This window comes from Mirounga angustirostris, unplaced genomic scaffold, assembly GCF_029215605.1.
Source record: "Mirounga angustirostris isolate CCGP_5_RB_7025 unplaced genomic scaffold, mMirAng1.0.hap1 SCAF_14, whole genome shotgun sequence".
In the NCBI taxonomy this organism is placed as follows: domain Eukaryota; kingdom Metazoa; phylum Chordata; class Mammalia; order Carnivora; family Phocidae; genus Mirounga; species Mirounga angustirostris.
This window is the reverse complement of record NW_026991722.1, coordinates 82,883,020-82,901,235: the sequence shown is the minus strand read 5'-3', so window position 1 is coordinate 82,901,235 and position 18,216 is coordinate 82,883,020. Positions and strand designations below refer to the sequence as shown.

Genomic DNA, 18,216 nt, shown 5'->3' with positions numbered 1-18,216 from the left:
GATCTCAAGAGCCTGAGATCATGACCTGAGGGAAATCAAAAGTCAGAGGCTTAACCCACTGAGCCACCCAGGCGCCCACCGGAATCTGCATTTTAAAGATCAAACCAGGGGCGCCTGGGTGGTTCAGTCGTTGAGTGTCTGCCTTCAGCTCACGTCATGATCCCAGGGTCCTGGGATCGAGCCCCACATTGGGCTCCCTGCTCAGCAAGAAGCCTGCTTCTCCCTCTCCCTCTGCCCCTGCTTGTGTTCCCTCTCTCGGTGTGTCTCTCTCGGTCAAATAAATAAATAAATATCTTAAAAAAAAAAAAAAAGATCAAACCAGGTGATTCTTAGGCACATCAAAGTTTAAGAGAATTGACCTTGTAATCTCTTGCCTTGTAACCACAGGGTACCTTGGTTTCCTACTTCTGCACCGGAAAACAAGAGTTACTGGTTATCTTGCGAGTTAGCATTCATACTGCTGCTTAACAAGATTCAGAGACATGGCCGCTGAGAGGTGATTGGGGCTTATCCTAAGGTCCCTTCATTTCTGGTGAATTCTATATTCAAAGTGGGAAGAGAGAGAAGAAGCGATTTCCGGTACTCAAAAACTAAATAGCCTCCGGATCCCAGAGGTCACACGCATAACTCCCTAATAAAGGGTTTCAGGACGCCTTAGGCTAATAATGTCTCCTACCGGCCACCGTTGGCCCTCTAGTGATGCAACATACGTAATATCCGGCCGCCGTCACCCTACTGCCAAGATGGCGACCCACAGGAGCTGCGCCCTATGGAGCTACTGCGGTCCTAGGTGGTCGTGGGTGATGCGGTGCTGCCGGCTCCCCGGGTTTCGTAGCTCCTGGCCCAGGGGCCCGTTGGGTGCGCGGCACTTGTCCCAAGAGAAGCGGGAAACGGAAACACATTTCGGGTTTGAGACTGTGTCGGAGGAGGAGAAGGGGGGCAAAGGTGAAAGGGGCGAGAGGGCGGACGGAGGGATCTATCTGCGATCTAGTTTCTTCTGCTCAGCTAGGAGATGATTTAACGTCCTGTTGACGCGGATGCCGTAGCCTGTGCAGTCCTGACCTCCAAGGAGTCCCCCCGCCCCCACCCTACCAGCCTGACATCGCAGAGCTTAGATGCCTCCTCTTGTTAAACACAGTAATTATCACTAAATCCCAAAAACTGGGTGTTTATGATGTGCCAGGCACCATGCAGATTTTATTCCCAATTTTCTTTTTTCTTTTCTTTCTTCTTTAAAAGATTTTACTTATTTGACAGAGAGAGAGACACAGCGAGAGAGGGGACACAAGCAGGGGGAGTGGGAGAGGGAGAAGCAGGCTTCCCGCTGAGCAGGTAGCCCGATGCGGGGCTCGATCGGAGAACTCTGGGATCATATGACCTGAGCCGAAGGCAGACGCTCACACAACCGAGCCACCCAGCACCCCTTATTCTCAATTTTCATTTCAACCTCCGAACAATGGTATTGTTATCCCCAAATTACACATGAGGAAATTGAGACTTCGAGATTAAACAAGAACTTGCCCAATTTATATGTGGCCGAACCAATCTTCCAACCCACTTTGGTGTGACTACAGAGCTCATGTTCTTCACCTCTTGCCAAAGGGTAGGGCCATTTTTTTATAGAAAGGAAAGAGAAAACTATCTTCCCTGTCCCTCAGCTTTCAAATTGTGTGAGTAGGAATAATAGTAACTTTTCTCTTAGAGTTATAATGAGGATTAGATTACTTCATACATTAAAATATTTTGAACAGTGCCTGGCACTTCGTAATTGCCCAATAAAGGTTAGATATTGTTGAGCAGTTTTTGTGTCCAGCATTGTGCTATAGGCATGTGAAAGGAAAGGACTGTTTTAAACTCCAGCTGTACCATTTATAATGGGGAAGGTATTATGTCCATTTAACAGGTGGATATGGTGAGGTCTGAGAGTTTCCTTCACTTGGCCTGTGGTCACCCAGGAAATAAAGAGAAAGAAATCACAATGGAATATCCCATCCTCTTAAAGACTACTACATTGTCTTACATCTGACCTCAGCCTTACTAAATACATACCTCTACTGTAACTCTTTGAATATTGATTTTAAATTTATTTCACTGGAGTGAATCCCCAGAAAGTTAGGACAGTGGCTCATTCATGTCTGTATTTCAGTGCCTGATGCACATTAAAAGCTTGATAAGTGCTTGTGAAATAAGAGAAGCCAAGTAAAAGGATAGTAAACTTAAGGACTTGAAACCTTGTAGAATACTTTACATTAATTCCTGTAAATACCTTATAAGGTAGAGACTAATAGCCTGATATTATAGATGAAGAAACTGTTGAAAGAGAGATAGTAAGTCACTTGCCCAAGATTTTGCTAGTAAGTGGCAGAGCCAGAGATTTTAATCTAGGTGGGTTGCTTCCAAAATGATAATAATGCCTAACTTCTGTATTGTACTTTACAAAATATAAACAATATTTCAGGGGCACCTGGGTGGCTCAGTCGTTAAGCGTCTGCCTTCGGCTCAGGTCATGATCCCAGAGTCCTGGGATCGAGCCCCGCATCAGGCTCCCAGGTCGGCAGGAAGCCTGCTTCTCCCTTTTTCCACTCCCCCTGCTTGTGTTCCCTCTCTCACTATGTCTCTCTCTGTCAAATAAATAAATAAAAATCTTTAAAAAAAAAAAAAACGAAAACAGTATTTCACACACACAAGCAAAGAAGAGGTTATCCAACTGAGCTAAATATATATCTCCCAGATGGAGACCCAACACTGAAGTACAGGCAGTCTTCCCTTTGCACAGTAGTGCAGGACTGTAAAAATGACCATGCATGCTGAAATCATGCACAGTGATATTAATAATCAATGGGGAAAATTACAAATGTCCTAGGACCTCTAAAAATTATTGAACATCAGGGGTTCCTGACTGGCTCAGTCAGTGACTCTTGATCTCAGGGTCGTGAGTTTAGGCCCCACATTGGGCATAGAGTTTACTTTAAAAAATTAAGAAATTATTGAACATCAAAAACTCTCTTTTTGTTATAAATGTATAGAGAAATGAAATAAATAGTAAAGTTAATATTTAGCAAACTATAATTTAAAATAAGGTTTAGTTTTAACTTAATGTAGAATTTTTAAATTTTAAGTTTGTTTTTTAATTAAAATTCTAATAAAAAATTAGAAACATTACGTTGTTTTAGTCCTTCATAAAAAATATGTACCAAGAGTAGTTTGAACAGTGTTTGCTACCTTCTAGTCATATAATTTATAGTAGGGAGCAAGCATCTTCTCTATGCCTTGGTAAATTGCTGTACTGCTTTCTAAATTTTAATCAGCTTGTAACATTTTATCCTTTCACTGTCAATGTCATGAAATATCTCCAAGAATTCCTCTAGGGTGAGATTTTTTGCTGGCATCATTTCCTCTGGGACATCTTCAACCTTTTCATCACAACCACATCCTCATTTATATCCATAAGTTCATCTTCAGATAGATCTTCTGGCTGCATATCTGGAGTCTCTCGAGCATCAACATTCCCACAGTCAGCTGTTTCACCTATAACCCCATGGCCATTTCACTTCCAGTATTACCACTTTTCATTTCTTTGCAGTGCTTTCATTTTCGTTGGCCAATTTCCTCTTTCAATTACCTAGTTTTGTAAAATCCCACATGTGTTTAAAACTGAGAGATAAGGAAGTAACACATCTACATGCTTTGCTGTGTGTGAACTGAATGACTGATATGTAGTGACCTACCAAGTGCAAACTGAAAGAAGTGACATAATTGGTTACTGATCATGATGCATGTCTGTTATTTACAGAGTGACTTATGGGCTGAAGAACTACCAGTGAAGTTGGTACTTTATGCGGTTACTCACAGTTGATACACCACTGCACATGAATGATGTTGCTGGGGGACTGGTGTTGTTTAACTAAACCACAGTCACTGAAATTCATGTATATTGGAACCATGCAAAGCAAACATTGCTTATACTCGGTGGGTTGAGCTGTAGTGTCCGTGAATACCCCAAAAACAAAAAAAAAAGCAAGCTTGGAGATCCTGGGGTTGAGAAAGGCATTCAAGATTGAGTTCAGGAGCGGCGCTATAGTCTGCTGATTCAGCAGAGGACAGTGATGTCGTGGATCTATGCAGCACATTTCATTTGAGAAACAAAGCATCTCCCCTTCATTACCTAATTCAGCCTTATAGCAGGGTGATGGGGAGCTGGCTCTGAGTTTTTCTTTTTTTTTTTTTTTAAAGATTTTATTTATTTATTCATGAGAGATAGAGAGAGAGAGAGGCAGAGACAGAGGGAGAAGCAGGCTCCCCGCGGATCAGGGAGCCTGATGCGGGACTCAATCCCAGGACCCTGGGATCATGACCTGAGCTGAAGGCAGACGCTTAACTGACTGAGCCACTCAGGCGTCCCAGAGTTTTTCATCTTATGGACAGAGAAACAGGTATAAAGAAGTTAAATGCAGCCTGTGTTTTAAAGTGCCTTAAATAGTAAATTCCTTCTCCCACTAGACCAGATTCCATATTCTCCCTTGATCCTGTCAAATTTATGACATTTATGAGGGCCCTCTGCATTGTGGCTTGGCCCTGATTCACATCTTGCCATTCATCTGCCCACCTAATTGTACCTGAGCTTTTTCTCTGTGATCCAGGCAGGGATGAGCTCAGGCTTTCCCATCCATTAGTCATGTATTTCTAATGATTCTGTTGTTTTCGATTATAATAACTATTAGAAAAATTCCATTACCCCCCCCCATCCTCTAAGAAATGGAAACCTACTTAGTACCAAGTAGGTGCATGGGGTAGTGGTCCTAGATAAAGGTAACTAAGACAGCAGAAAAGAGGTTGGTTTCTTACATGAAGTAACTAAAGCCTTTTTTAAAACAGGTTAAGGGGCAGATTTGGGTATCAAGCAGTATAGCTTAACTTCACCTGACAAAGACGGGCAACTTCAGGGGAGAAAAGCTTCCTCCTCTCTCATTTAGGACTTCCCCTAGTTAATCTTGTTAATAGCACAATTGTGTTTTATTTCTCCTATGTCAGTCTATCATGTGTTTGAAAGTGTGGCCAAGAAGTATGATGTGATGAATGATATGATGAGTCTTGGTATCCATCGTATTTGGAAGGATTTACTGCTCTCGAAGATGCACCCGTTTCCTGGGACCCAGCTGCTTGATGTTGCTGGAGGCACAGGTAATGTCCAGTCGAGTATCCTCAAATATCGCTGAGCACCTTTTGTAGAAATTAGTGCTCTTGTTGGAATGAGCTAGCTTACCTACTGTTAGGCTGAAGATGGTAATTGAAAATCAGCACACTCCTGGGGCGTGTGGGTGGCTCAATTCTTAAGCGTCTGACTTTGGCTCAGGTCATGATCCCAGGGTCCTGGGATCCAGCCCTGCATCAGGCTCCCTGCTCTGCGGGAAGCCTGCTTCTCTCTCTCCCACTCCCCCGCTTGTGTTCCTGCTCTCGCTATCTCTCTCTCTGTCAAATGAATGGATAAAATCTTTAAAAAAAAAAAAAAAACGAAATTCATTATTATCCATTCATTTGACAGAGAGAGAGAGAGCGCACAAGCAGGGGGAACAGCAGAGGGAGAGGGAGAAGCAGGGAGCCCGATGCGGGGCTCGATCCCAGAACCCTGGGATCATGACCCGAGCTGAAGGCAGACACCCAACGACTGAGCCACCCAGGCACCCCTGAATAAATAAAATCTTAAAAGAAAATCAGTACACTCCTAAGAAAGGTTTACTCTTTTTAACTAAATGTCACTCAAAAGCACAAAATATCAGCTTTATGCCTGTCATTTTTCTAAAATGCACAGGGTTACAAAGTAAAAAGATCACTTTTTTACTCCAGTGACATCTCACCATGTGAATGACTTTTATTTTCCGTTTAACCTTTAATCCACTTTCCCTCTTTCTTTGGGGGGGATGCCCTTTCTCATATTCCATAAGCTTTCTGCCTAATCCATTATCATATCAGAAATCAAAAGCTCAATTGTTTATACATGGTCCTTTGTTACTTGGTGTACACTAGATGTCTGGGGAGAAAAACGTCATGGGTTTCTACAATGCATCTTGGTGATGTTATTATATGGTTAATGTACATGTTAAATTACATTAGAATAATGGGTCATATAATGTAATAATTTGATAATCTATACCAATAGAATAATATAGAATAAGAAATGACAGAGGAACCATCTCCATGTGTGAAACATGTTTATGTGTGTCTTTGTTGGTGTGGTCTTCTCCCCAGTGGAAACTCAGAAGGTAGTAAGACACCTTGCTCAATGGAGGACAATTTATTTATCTATTTTTTTATTATGTTATGTTAATCACCATACGTTACATGATTCGTTTTTGATGTAGTGTTCCATGATTCATTGTTTGCTCAACGGAGGACAATTTAACAGAATCTATTAAAATCTAAAATCTTTATAGTCTAGGATCCCACAATTCCAAATCTCCGTATCTAGTCTAAAAAAAAAAAAAACTTGCACAAAGATACAGCTACAGAAAGGCTTCGGTCAGAGCTGCCTACTTCTGTGTCTTCACCTGCAGCATTACTACGTGCTGGCAACTGCCCATTTAGAAAATGTAATTGGAAGGTAATCCCATGTACTAAAAAAGACTTTTTAAAAATATATAGCTACAAATATGCTCACTGCATCGTTTTTAGTAGTAGTGAAAACTTGGAAATAACCTATTTCTGCCTCAGTAAAGAAATTGTTTTAAATTAAGGTACATCCATTCTATGAAATATCATGTAGCTATTTAAAGAATGTGGAAAACCTATAAGTACTGATGGAAGGTTCTCAAAGACATACTCAGTGGGAAGAGAAAGAAAACAAGTTGAATAGCTATGTGTATAATATGATCCCTGTGTTTTTAAGCTGTTTCATATAAAAGATTTAAATATATAGGAAAGGGACTGGAGAATACCTAATTTGTTGAAGAGACTAGAAAAACTTAAGGATATATTTCTTGCAACTGGTGTAAGAAAAACAAAGACAAACAACATTATAAGAAAGGAAATGTGATCCTAGAAAGCACTGTCTTGGCCCAAACAGTATTTACCTGGTCACAATAACATAAACACTTTTCAGCTTGTAGACTCCAGCAAAGCACAGAAGACAAAATTATAGCTACTGAACAAACAGTATGTTATCAGTCTTGACAGTGTAAAAGTGCCCACAGTAGAAGGTTGAAAGGAGTCAAGAGGTACCATCTGTAATCTATTTCATCTATTTCATCTATTGATGAAATAGAAATAAAATATTAGTCTGTTACTCTAGTTTACAAAAGAATCTATGAGGGACTATGAAATGTGATCTAAATATATTGGGAAGATAGAGGCAAGCAGAGATGAGGGGCAAGACATCATCATAAATTTGGGTGAGTCTTTTATAGCGAGAATGTGTCCATGCATTACTTATGCAATTTTTTAAAGGTTTTTAAGAATATTAGAAGTTAACGGGGCGCCTGGCTGGCACAGTCAGTAGAACATGGGACTCTTGATCTTGAGGTTGTGAGTTTGTGCCCCATGTTGGGTAGAGAGATTACTTAAAAATAAAATTTTGGGGCGCCTGGGTGGCTCAGTCGTTAAGCGTCTGCCTTCGGCTCAGGTCATGATCCCAGGGTCCTGGGATTGAGCCCCACGTCAGGCTCCCTGCTCAGCGGGAAGCCTGCTTCTCCCTCTCCCACTCCCCCTGCTTGTGTTCCCTCTCTCGCTGTGTCTCTCTGTCAAATAAACAAAATCTTTAAAAAATATATAAATCTTAGGGCGCCTGGGTGGCTCAGTTGGTTAAGCGACTGCTTTCGGCTCAGGTCATGATCCTGGAGTCCCTGGATCGAGTCCTGCATCGGGCTCCCTGCTCGGCAGGGAGCCTGCTTCTCCCTCTGACCGTCCCCCCTCTCATGTGCTCTCTCTCTCTCAAATAAATAAATAAAATCTTAAAAAATAATAAAAAATAAAAATAAATAAAAATCTTAAAAAAAAAAAGAATATTAGAAGTTAAAAAAATGTGTTTTTTTTTAAAGATTTTATTTATTTGTTAGAGAGAGCACAAGCAGGGGGAAGCAGCAAGCAGAGGGAGAAGCAGGCTCCCTGTTGAACAAGGAGCCCAACGCGGGACTCCATCCCAGAACCCAGAGATCATGACCTGAGCCGGAGGCAGACACTTAACTGACTGAGCCACCCAGGCACCCCAATTTTTTTTTTTTAAGTTAGCATAGAAATGAAGAGACACTTCAATTTTTGGATATTCTCAAATCTTGTACCTTTGTTGCTCTGTTTGGTTTTGGAAATGTTGGATTTTTGCGTGTGTTTATGTTTGCATCTTTCCTCCTGTTGGCTTCCCACAGGTGACATTGCATTCCGGTTCCTTAATTATGTCCAGGCACAGCATAAGGGAAAGCAGAAGAGGCAGTTACGGGCCCAGCAAAATTTGTCCTGGGAAGAAATTGCCAAAAAGTACCAAAGTGAAGATGATCCTTTGGGCGGTTCCCGGGTTGTGGTCTGTGACATCAACAAGGAGATGCTAAAGATTGGAAAGCAGAAAGCCCGTGCTCAAGGACACAAAGCTGGTAAATCGTATGGGAAGTAGACACAGTGGAAATGTTTGTGTGTTTATGAAGTAAGATGGGATATATAAAAGCTTGAAGTGCTTTATTTTCAAAAACATAGATAGGCAGGAGTCGAAGATAATTTGTGTGCCTGAATCCAGTTCGTGTGCTGTTATGTACATTATTTCGGCAACCCAGGGAGTTAGTGTGATGACCAGCCCCATGTGATGGAGCTGATAACCAAAGCCCAAAGAGCTGCTTGAGTAAAGTGCCTCTGCTCAAGTAACACAACTTTTAAACGGCAGATCCCAAATCGGAGCTGAGTCTTGGGATCTTAGCTCTTGGACTCTGAGACGGAAGTTTTGCTTTCAATTCCCAGCAACTCCCTGCTGACCCCAGTGTCCTGTTTTGGAGTCATCCCAGTCCCCGTCAGTACTCAGAGGGTTTGACGCATGTGGAAGCTGGGAAGGTGCTCTGACCTTAACGCAGGAACTTGTGCTTCGGACACAAGCTCCTACATCCTTCGGGCTCTGCCTCCACCTCCAGGTTGGACTCTTTGCTGGCCGTGCTCCAGAGCTCCCTGTTGGGCTGGCTAAGGCTTTATCGGATCTGCATCGAGGTCTACAGGCTTTCCCCACTCAGTCTTGCTTCCTCTTCCTTTTATCCAACCCCAGATGTTCTCCCCGCAAAGAAGACCCCTTTTGCACTCCTCCCTCGTCTGGGCATCTGTTCCTCTGAGGCCCCAGCTGATAGAATTAAAGAAACCCCCGAAACAGTGCTCCTGTCAGCAGCAGATAGGAGAGTGACTGCACGTCTCGGGGAACCCACTGCACCCTGAAAATGGACAATTTGTGCCCAAGCTTAAAGAAGTAGATTTCACATTTTGCTGTTTGTTTTCATCTCTTAAAATACTCCCCCCAACTTTATCAAGTAGAAGTAAGGGTTTGGCAGGCTCTCTGGAGCCACTGCCCTGGCCTCTCCCCAGCTGACCAAGCCCTGCAGGCAGCTACTGTGAGGCAGTGGTCTGGGACAAAGAAAATAAAGGTCCTCGGGTCAACCTCAGCGGTCCTGTGCTCCCCCTCCCCCCAGGAGTGACTATGGTTATTTTAGTTCAATTCTTCCTCCTCCACCCCCCACCCCCAGAACGAGCTGCCTAGACGGACCACAGCCCACTTGGCCTCCAAGATGAAGGGCTCTTTTGTTAACCCTCAGTGCTGATCAGAAAGCAGACAGTCCTTAGTGTTTTTAGACAAAGGCACTATGTTTCCTTACTCCTACTGAAAAACTTGTTTCCCTTCTCTCTGGTGCTCAACCATAAGGAATGGAGAACAAGGATAGAAATGATAGGGAATGCTCCATTTCTGGAATCATCCCTTCCATAGCATAGCTTGTCCTTCAGCCTCTCCTCACTGCCAAGACAAATCCACTGGCATATGAATTATTAAGTGCTGCATAGGCCAGTTTTCCTTATCTTTCTTCCTTGCTTCCTCAATGTCCAACAATGATGTCTTTGTAAAAAATATCACACGAAAAGAGTTGAAACTAAGGAGGATCCTAGAAATTATTTTGTAATAGTAAGTTAATGAGAAAGGTATATTTATGTATAGCACTCGTGTGTTTTATTTACATCTTATGTGGATGGAGCACTTCCTCCCCAAATGGAAGTTCTGAGGGCAGGAGCTTTTTTTTTTTTTAAGATTTTATTTATTTATTTGACAGAGTTAGCGAGAGCAGGAACACAGCAGGGTGAGTGGGAGAGGGAGATGGAGAGGCAGGCTTCCCGCTGAGCAGAGAGCCCGACTCGAGGCTCGATCTGGGATCATGACCTGAGCCGAAGGCAGAAGCTTAATGACTGAGCCACCCAGGCGCCCCTTGAGGGCAGGAGCTTTAAAAAAATTATTTGAGGGTGCCTGGGTGGCTCATTTGGTTAAGCGACTGCCTTTAGCTCAGGTCATGATCCCAGGGTCCTGGGATTGAGTCCCGCATCGGGCTCCCTGCTCTGCAGTGAGCCTGCTTCTCCCTCTCCCACTCTCCCTGCTTGTGTTCCCTCTCTCGCTGTGTCTCTCTCTGTCAAATAAATAAAATCTTTAAAAAAAAAAAATTATTTGAGGGGCGCCTGGTCTCAGTTGGTTAAGCGTCTACCTTTGGCTCAGGTCATGATCCTGGGGTCCTGGGATTCAGCCCTGCATTGGGCTCCCTGCTCGGCAGGAGGCCTGCTTCTCCCTCTCCTACTCCCCCTGCTTATGTTCCCTCTCTCCCTCTCTCTCTCTCTCTGTTAATTAAATAATAAAATATTTTTTAAAAAGTATTTGATAGGTTATAAAAGTGATATATTTGAGAGAATTTTGGATTTTGCAAAAGTATTAAGAAGAAAGTAAATGTTACCTATAATTCCAACATCAAGAGATGCTCCCAGTATTTTAATGTATTTCCTTCCTAGCTTTTCCTAATCATTTCCTTTTTATAAAATTGAAGACTTTCTGTATATACAATTTAGTATCCTGCCCTAACTCAGCATTGTATCATGAGGTCCATGTCATTAAAAATTCCTTAAAATCATTATTTATGATATTCTCCTGTATGGATGTGAATCACCAAGATTCACATCACCAATTTACATAACCAGCAACCAATTGATCTTTCACTTTTTTCTAAAGCTTTTGCACAGAGCACAGCATTGTGACATCCTTATTTGTAAATTTTTGCATGCATTTGTTAATTTTACCTTCTATATAACCTCGGACAAGTGTTTAAACTCTCCAGATCTCAATTACCTTATCTATAAAATGGTAGAATAAAAACCACCTTGTAGTAGGAGGTAATATACCATAGCTATTGAGAACACAGGCCCTGGGGCGCCTGGGTGGCTCAGTGGTTAAGCGTTTGCGTTCAGCCCAGGTCATGGTCCCAGGGTCCTGGGATCAAGCCCCGCATCGGGCTCCCTGCTCAGCACGAAGCCTGCTTCTCCCTCTCCCACTCCCTCTGCTTGCGTTCCCTCTCTCGCTGTCTCTCTGTCAAATAAATAAAATCTTAAAAAAAAATTAAAAATAAATAAAAAAAAGAAAACACAGGCCCTGGGATAAAACAACCTGAGTTCCAATCCATCGGGGTGATCTTGGGCAAGCTGCTTTCATCTTCCTGATACTCAACTTGGCTCACCTAAAACATGAGGAGGATAGTAAGAGCTATCCCACGGAGTTAATATGGGAATGTGATAAGATAATGTGTGTAAAGTGATAATGTAGACCCTGCCATCAAGGGCTCAGAGCAGTTGCTATGATGATGATGATGTCATCAATGTCATCCTCCTAAAAATCAAATAGCTGGTTCAAAGGATATGGTTTTTCTTTTTTTTTTTTTTGAAAGATTCATTTATTTATTTGAGAGAGAGAGTGTGTGTGAGCTGGGGGAGGGGCAAAGGGAAAGGGAGAGGGGAAGCAGACACCCTGCTGAGCACAGAGCCCCACACAGGGCTAGATCTCCAGACCTCCATCATCTCCAGATCACGACCTGAGCCGAAACTAAGAGTCCACTGCTTAGCTGACTGATGAGCCACCCAGGCACCCCAGGGTATCGTTATTTTTAAGGGTTTTGTTAAATACTACTACTTTGCTTTCCAGGAGGGTTTTCATTTACTTTCCTCTATAGAGCCTTCCTTCTATATTGCATTTTATGTCTAATTTGCTGCAAGTTGAATAATGTTAAAGCTGAATCAGGATCCTTTAGTGGACATAGCTACCCTGTTATGGGGTTCCCTGGGTGTTTTCTGAATTTGTGACCAGATTTAGGGTCTAGACACTTTGATTCTCTAATAGAACCAGTATAACTAGGCTAAATTCCATACTTAGAATACTTCCAATGATCCTCTGAAGTTGGTACTATTATTAACTCCATCTTACAGATGAGGAAACCAAGGCAAAGTAGTTTATTCAAGCTTATACAGCTAATAAATGGTGAATAAAGCTGGAATTAAAATCCTGGCAGTTTAAACCCCAGACCTGGGATCTTAACCGTGGTACTTTACACAAAACACTTAGTTGGGTAAAAATTGCTTGAGGGTGGGCATAACTAAGTATTCATCAGGTTCTTCTCTGAGACCCATGGGGAAAGAACTTCCTGCTAAACTTGAAGAAATTCAGATTCTCAGGCTGAGGTGACACCTTGAAGACAGCGGCCAGGAACCCAGTGATGAAGGCAGATGTGTGATGGTTTCTGATACCACACGTATGGTTTTCCCCAGCACCAAACTGTTCTCCAATTCTTCCACACCAACTAGGTGTGCAATAATTCAGCTCAATTCTGACACTGACTCGCAGAGTTAGTCTCAGATTCCGCAGACTGCCCCCACTTCAGAAGTCAGCCATCAGTGGGGTGTGTGGGCTGCCCACACTTCTGCCTGGCTGACTGCAAATTGGGGGATTCCCACAATGCCCTCCTCAGGTTTGACAGTTCACCAGGTACATAAGAGACAGTGACCCAGACTGAGACCAGAAATGATTTTCCCTTTCAGGACTTGCTTGGGTATTGGGAGATGCTGAAGAACTGCCCTTTGATGATGACAAGTTTGACGTTTACACTATTGCCTTTGGGATCCGGAATGTCACACACATTGATCAGGTGGTATATATGGCTGCGTCTTTAGCCTGTGTGACTCTTGTGCTGTTAGATCTCCTGCAGCGGCCCCACAGAAAATGAGGAAAGAGGGAGGGATTCTTCTCTCCGCCCAGCTCTTGAATGGAATGACTATTTCCGGCTTAGGGGTTTCAATCCTTGAAGTTGCCAATTTCCTAGTCACAAAATTGAATAAGACCCAAACCACAGAGCAGATCCCCATAGAAGCCTTTGTTGCCTGGGTTGGTATTCACATCTTTGAGCTGTCAGTCATGCTCTGGCATTCCATCTGTTTCTGCTCACTTGTGAAGTTGTCTGAGCCTGAGTTTGCAGATCAGAGGCGTTTCCAAAGCCAACACAGAAGGCACTCAAACACTTATTTTGGCAGAAGGTACCTAGAGTCATGGGTTCCTTTATAGGGAGAAGGGAACATTTAGCTCTTCATCTTTTTTTTTTTTTTTTTTAGATTTTATCTTTAAGTAATCTCTGCACCCAGCATGGGGCTCCAACTCCCAGCTCTGAGATCAAAAGTCTCTACCGACTAATCTAGCCAGGCACCCCCTAATGCAGCTCTTCTTCATTTCTACTTCAATATTCTATCCCAAAGCATTTGAAGACAATGTGCAAGGCACCACATTTTGTTTTTGTAATGGGGGGCTCCAGATGAAGTGAGACATCTTTATGGTGCACTTCAGCTTGATTTTTATGACCTGCCCCTTGTATGCAGTCAGTTTATTAGTTCTTCTAATTAAAAAAAATTTTTTGAGTAGGTTCAAAGTACAAAAGAGCATGTCAATGAAAATATGCCTCCCACCCCTGTGTCCCAACCATTCAGCACCTCCTCTCCCTCCCTCCAATTACCAATTTCTTGTGTACCTTTGCAGAGATGTTTGGTGAATATTAAACATTTTTCTTTTTCTTTTTTTTATACAAATATTAGCATATGAAATTTTGCCCATTGCTTTCTTTCCCTTAAAAATATATCTTGGGAGATTTTTCCATGTCAGTGCATAAGGAGCCCTGGCTCTTCCTTTTTTTAAATAGCTGTGTAGATTCCATTTATATAGACATTTCGTTATTTTTTTTTAAAGATTTTATTTATTTATCTGACAGAGAGGGATACAGCGCAAGAGGGAACATAAGCAGGGGGAGTGGGAGAAGCAGGCTTCCCGTGGAGCAGGGAGCCTGATGCGGGGCTTGATCCCAGGACCTCTTGGGATCATGACCTGAGCCAAAGGCATATGCTTAACGACTGAGCCACCCAGGCGCCCCTGGACATTCCATAATTTAACCAGTATCTCATTAATAGTTAAGATGCTTCTAATCTTGTGCTGTTCAAACAGTGCTGCAGGGAATAACCTATATGCATATCATCTCTACAATAGATGCTTTTTTTTTTTTTGGAGGGTGGGGAGGAGCAGAGGGACAGGGAGAGGGAGAATCTTAAGCAGGTTCCATGCCCAGCATGGAGACCGATCTCATGACCCTGAGATCTTGACCTGAGCCAAAACTGTCAGATGCTTAACTGACTGAGCCAGCCAGGTGCCCCTACAACAGATGCACTTCTATAAGATAGGTTCCTTGAAGTAAAATTCCTAGATCAAAGAGGATATCCATTGTGATTTAAATAAGTAATTGTAGGGGCACCTGGCTGGCTCTGTTGGTAAAGGGTGATCTTGGGGTTTTAAGTTCAAACCCCATGTTGAGCAAAGAGTTTACTTAAAAAAAAAAAAGAAAGAAAAAAAAGAAAACCCCGAGATGAGCTTTTAATAAATAAATAATCAATAGACAATTGTGAAATTGGCCGCCATGTGATTGTACCAATCTGAGTACTCCAAGTAACCTTCTCTTCATGGGCAGCAGAATGCCTATAAAATTTAGGATATTGTAGGGTTATCTCTGCTGCTACAGCTTTCCAACTGAGAATGCCAAGGGATCTATGGGAAATGCTAACTTTTATAATGCCCATCAAAGTTAAAGCTCTTGCGGCCTCATGGAATTGAGTGAGTTCTGCTGAGGAGTGTGTTCTCTTGTTCCTTGTCTTGCTCAGGCACTCCAGGAAGCCCATCGAGTCCTGAAACCAGGAGGACGGTTTCTCTGCCTGGAGTTTAGTCAAGTGAACAATCCCCTCATATCCAGGTTGGCACTGTTAACAGGGCTTTATTCTCATTGGCTAGCCAATGGTTCCCCATCCCAAAACAGACATAAAACAGCCAGTAAGCGATAAGCATGAACCTCATAGTTCAGAGTCTCTAAGGGTCAGTGCCACCTCAAAGTCAGCCAGTTCTGAATGACAACACCTAAGCCAGAAGAGTTTCAAACCAGCAACCAGAGGCTCAGGTTGGCCCACAGATATATTTTGTTTGATTCATCGTATTTTAAGAAATTGACTTAGATGTTCGTATTTAAAAATCAGGAAGTTTCACATAAAAATCTGAGTTTCCAGCTTCACTTGAGGAACCATATGGGGCAGCGCTGAGCACTTACTCCCACATGGCAGTAGTCAGAACTGAGTAGTACCTGCCCCTTCTCCACTTTTATGCTACTTCCTAATTGCACCTGTCACCACATCCTCACTAGTCCCTACTGGTCTTACACCTGGCCCACATTACTTTCAGGGACTTGACCCCTATAGGCATTTGAATTTATAACTCCATGCTTAAACCTTCTTGCTTCTGATCAGAGGGCATGTTCTAATCTTAATCTTTTGCCTTTGTGTTTAGGCTTTATGATCTATATAGCTTCCAGGTCATTCCTGTCCTGGGAGAGGTCATCGCAGGAGATTGGAGGTCCTACCAATATCTTGTAGAAAGTATCCGACAGTTCCCATCTCAGGTACAAAACTTTGATATTTTACAATAAAGGCCCTAGAGTTTAAATCCAGGTGCTCCTTGCTGTATCTTTGTGTTTTAGGAGGAGTTCAAAGAGATGATAGAAGATGCAGGTTTTGAGAAGGTGACTTATGAAAGTCTAACATCAGGCATCGTGGCTATTCATTCTGGCTTCAAACTGTAATTCCTTTACCATTCTGGAGTGTGAATCAGTCACACCCTGTCGAAAGCCTGAAACTGAAGGAGAATCTGGCTAATGAGACGAGCAGCAGAACATCTCCTCTTAAGGTCATGTGCCTTGGACTCCTGTTCTGACGTGACCAGTCTCAAAGTGTTAGAAACAGATCCCTGTCACCCTACTGCGGCTTTCACTACGAGCTGCTTCAGGGCTTCTCCCAGAGATACTTGCTCTGTATTTTTTGCTCAACTCCTGCTAATTTTTCTTGGCTGTGCAGTGTGTGGTTAAGGTAAAACCAGCACTACTTCTCATTTTTGAAGTGCATTTGTAGCTTCTCTGCTGGTGCTGCCTTCCACAGGGATGACGACTCATTTGAACCCAATGATGATTTGAACCAGAAAACGTCCTAGCTGTACCTGAGTCAATCTCTCAGCCTAGGACTAAGTCTGGGGCCAAAACCCAAGGCCCAAGTCAGAGTGCTAACAATCACAACTAGAATTATGAACTGCATCACTAAATGAGTTTACAATTTGTGTGGTATTTGTTATTTCTTCTTGGGTGGGAGAGTGAGGAAATACATTTTTGTCATCACTCAGTCCTCTTCTACCAAAAACTACTATTGGATCCTCAATGCCTGTCATGAAAAAAACAAACCCTTGATGAAAGAATAAATGTTCCAGAAAACTTCTGCTTTTGTGTTTTATGTGGAGAGCTTCTTTATCAGAATACATTTGAAGGGTTTTATAGCCAAAAAAGAAAAAAAAAAAAAAGTTTGAAAACGATCTAGCCTAACCCCCTTAGGTACTAAGGGGCAGAGCTGGGCAGAGAGCTCTTGTCTCCTTAATATAGTCCAATGTTTGATGTTAAAATGAGGCCAAAAATATTTTGAATGTGGATTAAGCTTACGGTTTTTAAGGGGCTTTGCTAAGACACTGCAGAAAGCAAACTATGACTTGGCTGGCCATTTGTTAATTGTGGATAACTTAGTTCAAGGCTATTTCAAAAGCCTTTAGATATGCTGACTCTAGGCCCAGCACAGTAGGGGTCATTTCTGTACCTTCCCGCACAAGATCTTGCTTTGCCCTATCATTAAAAAGCTTTCACACACAGCTATCTATACACAACCATCTCAAAGAACAGCAAAGAGCATCCGACAAAGTGCTAAACATTAAAAAAACTTTTAGCTTACTTTTTCAGCCAGCTGGAGCCTGTTGGCCTTTGAAATTAGAATTAACAAGGAGCAGACGCTGAAGGAATTTGATAAACCATCAACCCAATCCTATCTCCCCGGCGAAGTGGTTTTTTCGCATCTGAATCAAAAAATAAAAGTTAAAACTTGCCACTTCCAGGCAGTAGATATGGGCCTGATAAATTAAAACCCCCAATGTCCAGCCATTTGTGGACTTAAATCAACTCTAGGGTCTATTGCCAGAAGACTATTTGGAAGTAGGGCTAACTGACCAAGAACGATACAGCTTTGGGGGCTTCGAATAGAAACATAGGTCACTAAAGAGGGAAAGGAGCTAGAAAAAAGATGAATTATGGAACATCTTCAGTATGTCCAAATACAAACCTAAATCACCTCAGTTACACTCCTGTTCCACAGAACCTCATCCTTCTTTCCTGCAAAAAGCAGGGGGAAAATTTTTCTCCCATTTTAACTGCCACAATAAACAGGAAGACAATTTTTTGCCTCTCTACCCTGAAACGTTCCCAGTCCTAACCTAGCTCAACTTCACTACAATTCTTTTTTTTTTTTTAAAGATTTTATTTATTTATTTGAGACAGAGAGAATGAGAGTCAGAGAGCATGAGAGGGAGGAGGGTCAGAGGGAGAAGCAGACTCCCTGCCGAGCAGGGAGCCCGATGCGGGACTCGATCCCGGGACTCCAGGATCATGACCTGAGCCGAAGGCAGTCGCTTAACCGACTGAGCCACCCAGGCGCCCCTCAACTTCACTACAATTCTTAAAACCCCAAGTTCTGGTAGTAATAATCTCCCAAAGATGTTACAACCTAATTTTTTTTTTTTTTTTTTGAAGA

General features: G+C 42.5%; 1 protein-coding gene across 1 annotated transcript; it reads left to right on the top strand.

Moving 5' to 3' along the window:
• Nucleotides 1-696: 696 nt before the first annotated feature.
• COQ5 (coenzyme Q5, methyltransferase) lies at nucleotides 697-16,863 on the top strand. The gene is made up of 7 exons (XM_045887499.2): nucleotides 697-945; nucleotides 5,032-5,181; nucleotides 8,355-8,576; nucleotides 13,066-13,172; nucleotides 15,217-15,305; nucleotides 15,890-16,001; nucleotides 16,080-16,863. The coding sequence occupies exons 1-7, from the start codon at nucleotides 744-746 to the stop codon at nucleotides 16,179-16,181; spliced, it is 984 nt and encodes a 327-aa protein (XP_045743455.1). The 5' UTR covers nucleotides 697-743; the 3' UTR covers nucleotides 16,182-16,863.
• Nucleotides 16,864-18,216: the final 1,353 nt, after the last annotated feature.

Coding starts and splice junctions, on each gene's coding strand:
- COQ5 (XM_045887499.2), top strand. CDS start 744: ATGGCGACCCACAGGAGCTGCGCCCTATGGAGCTACTGCGGTCCTAGG. Junction 8,577..13,065: donor TGCTCAAGGACACAAAGCTG/GTAAATCGTATG, acceptor TTTCCCTTTCAG/GACTTGCTTGGGTATTGGGA. Junction 16,002..16,079: donor TCCGACAGTTCCCATCTCAG/GTACAAAACTTT, acceptor TTTGTGTTTTAG/GAGGAGTTCAAAGAGATGAT.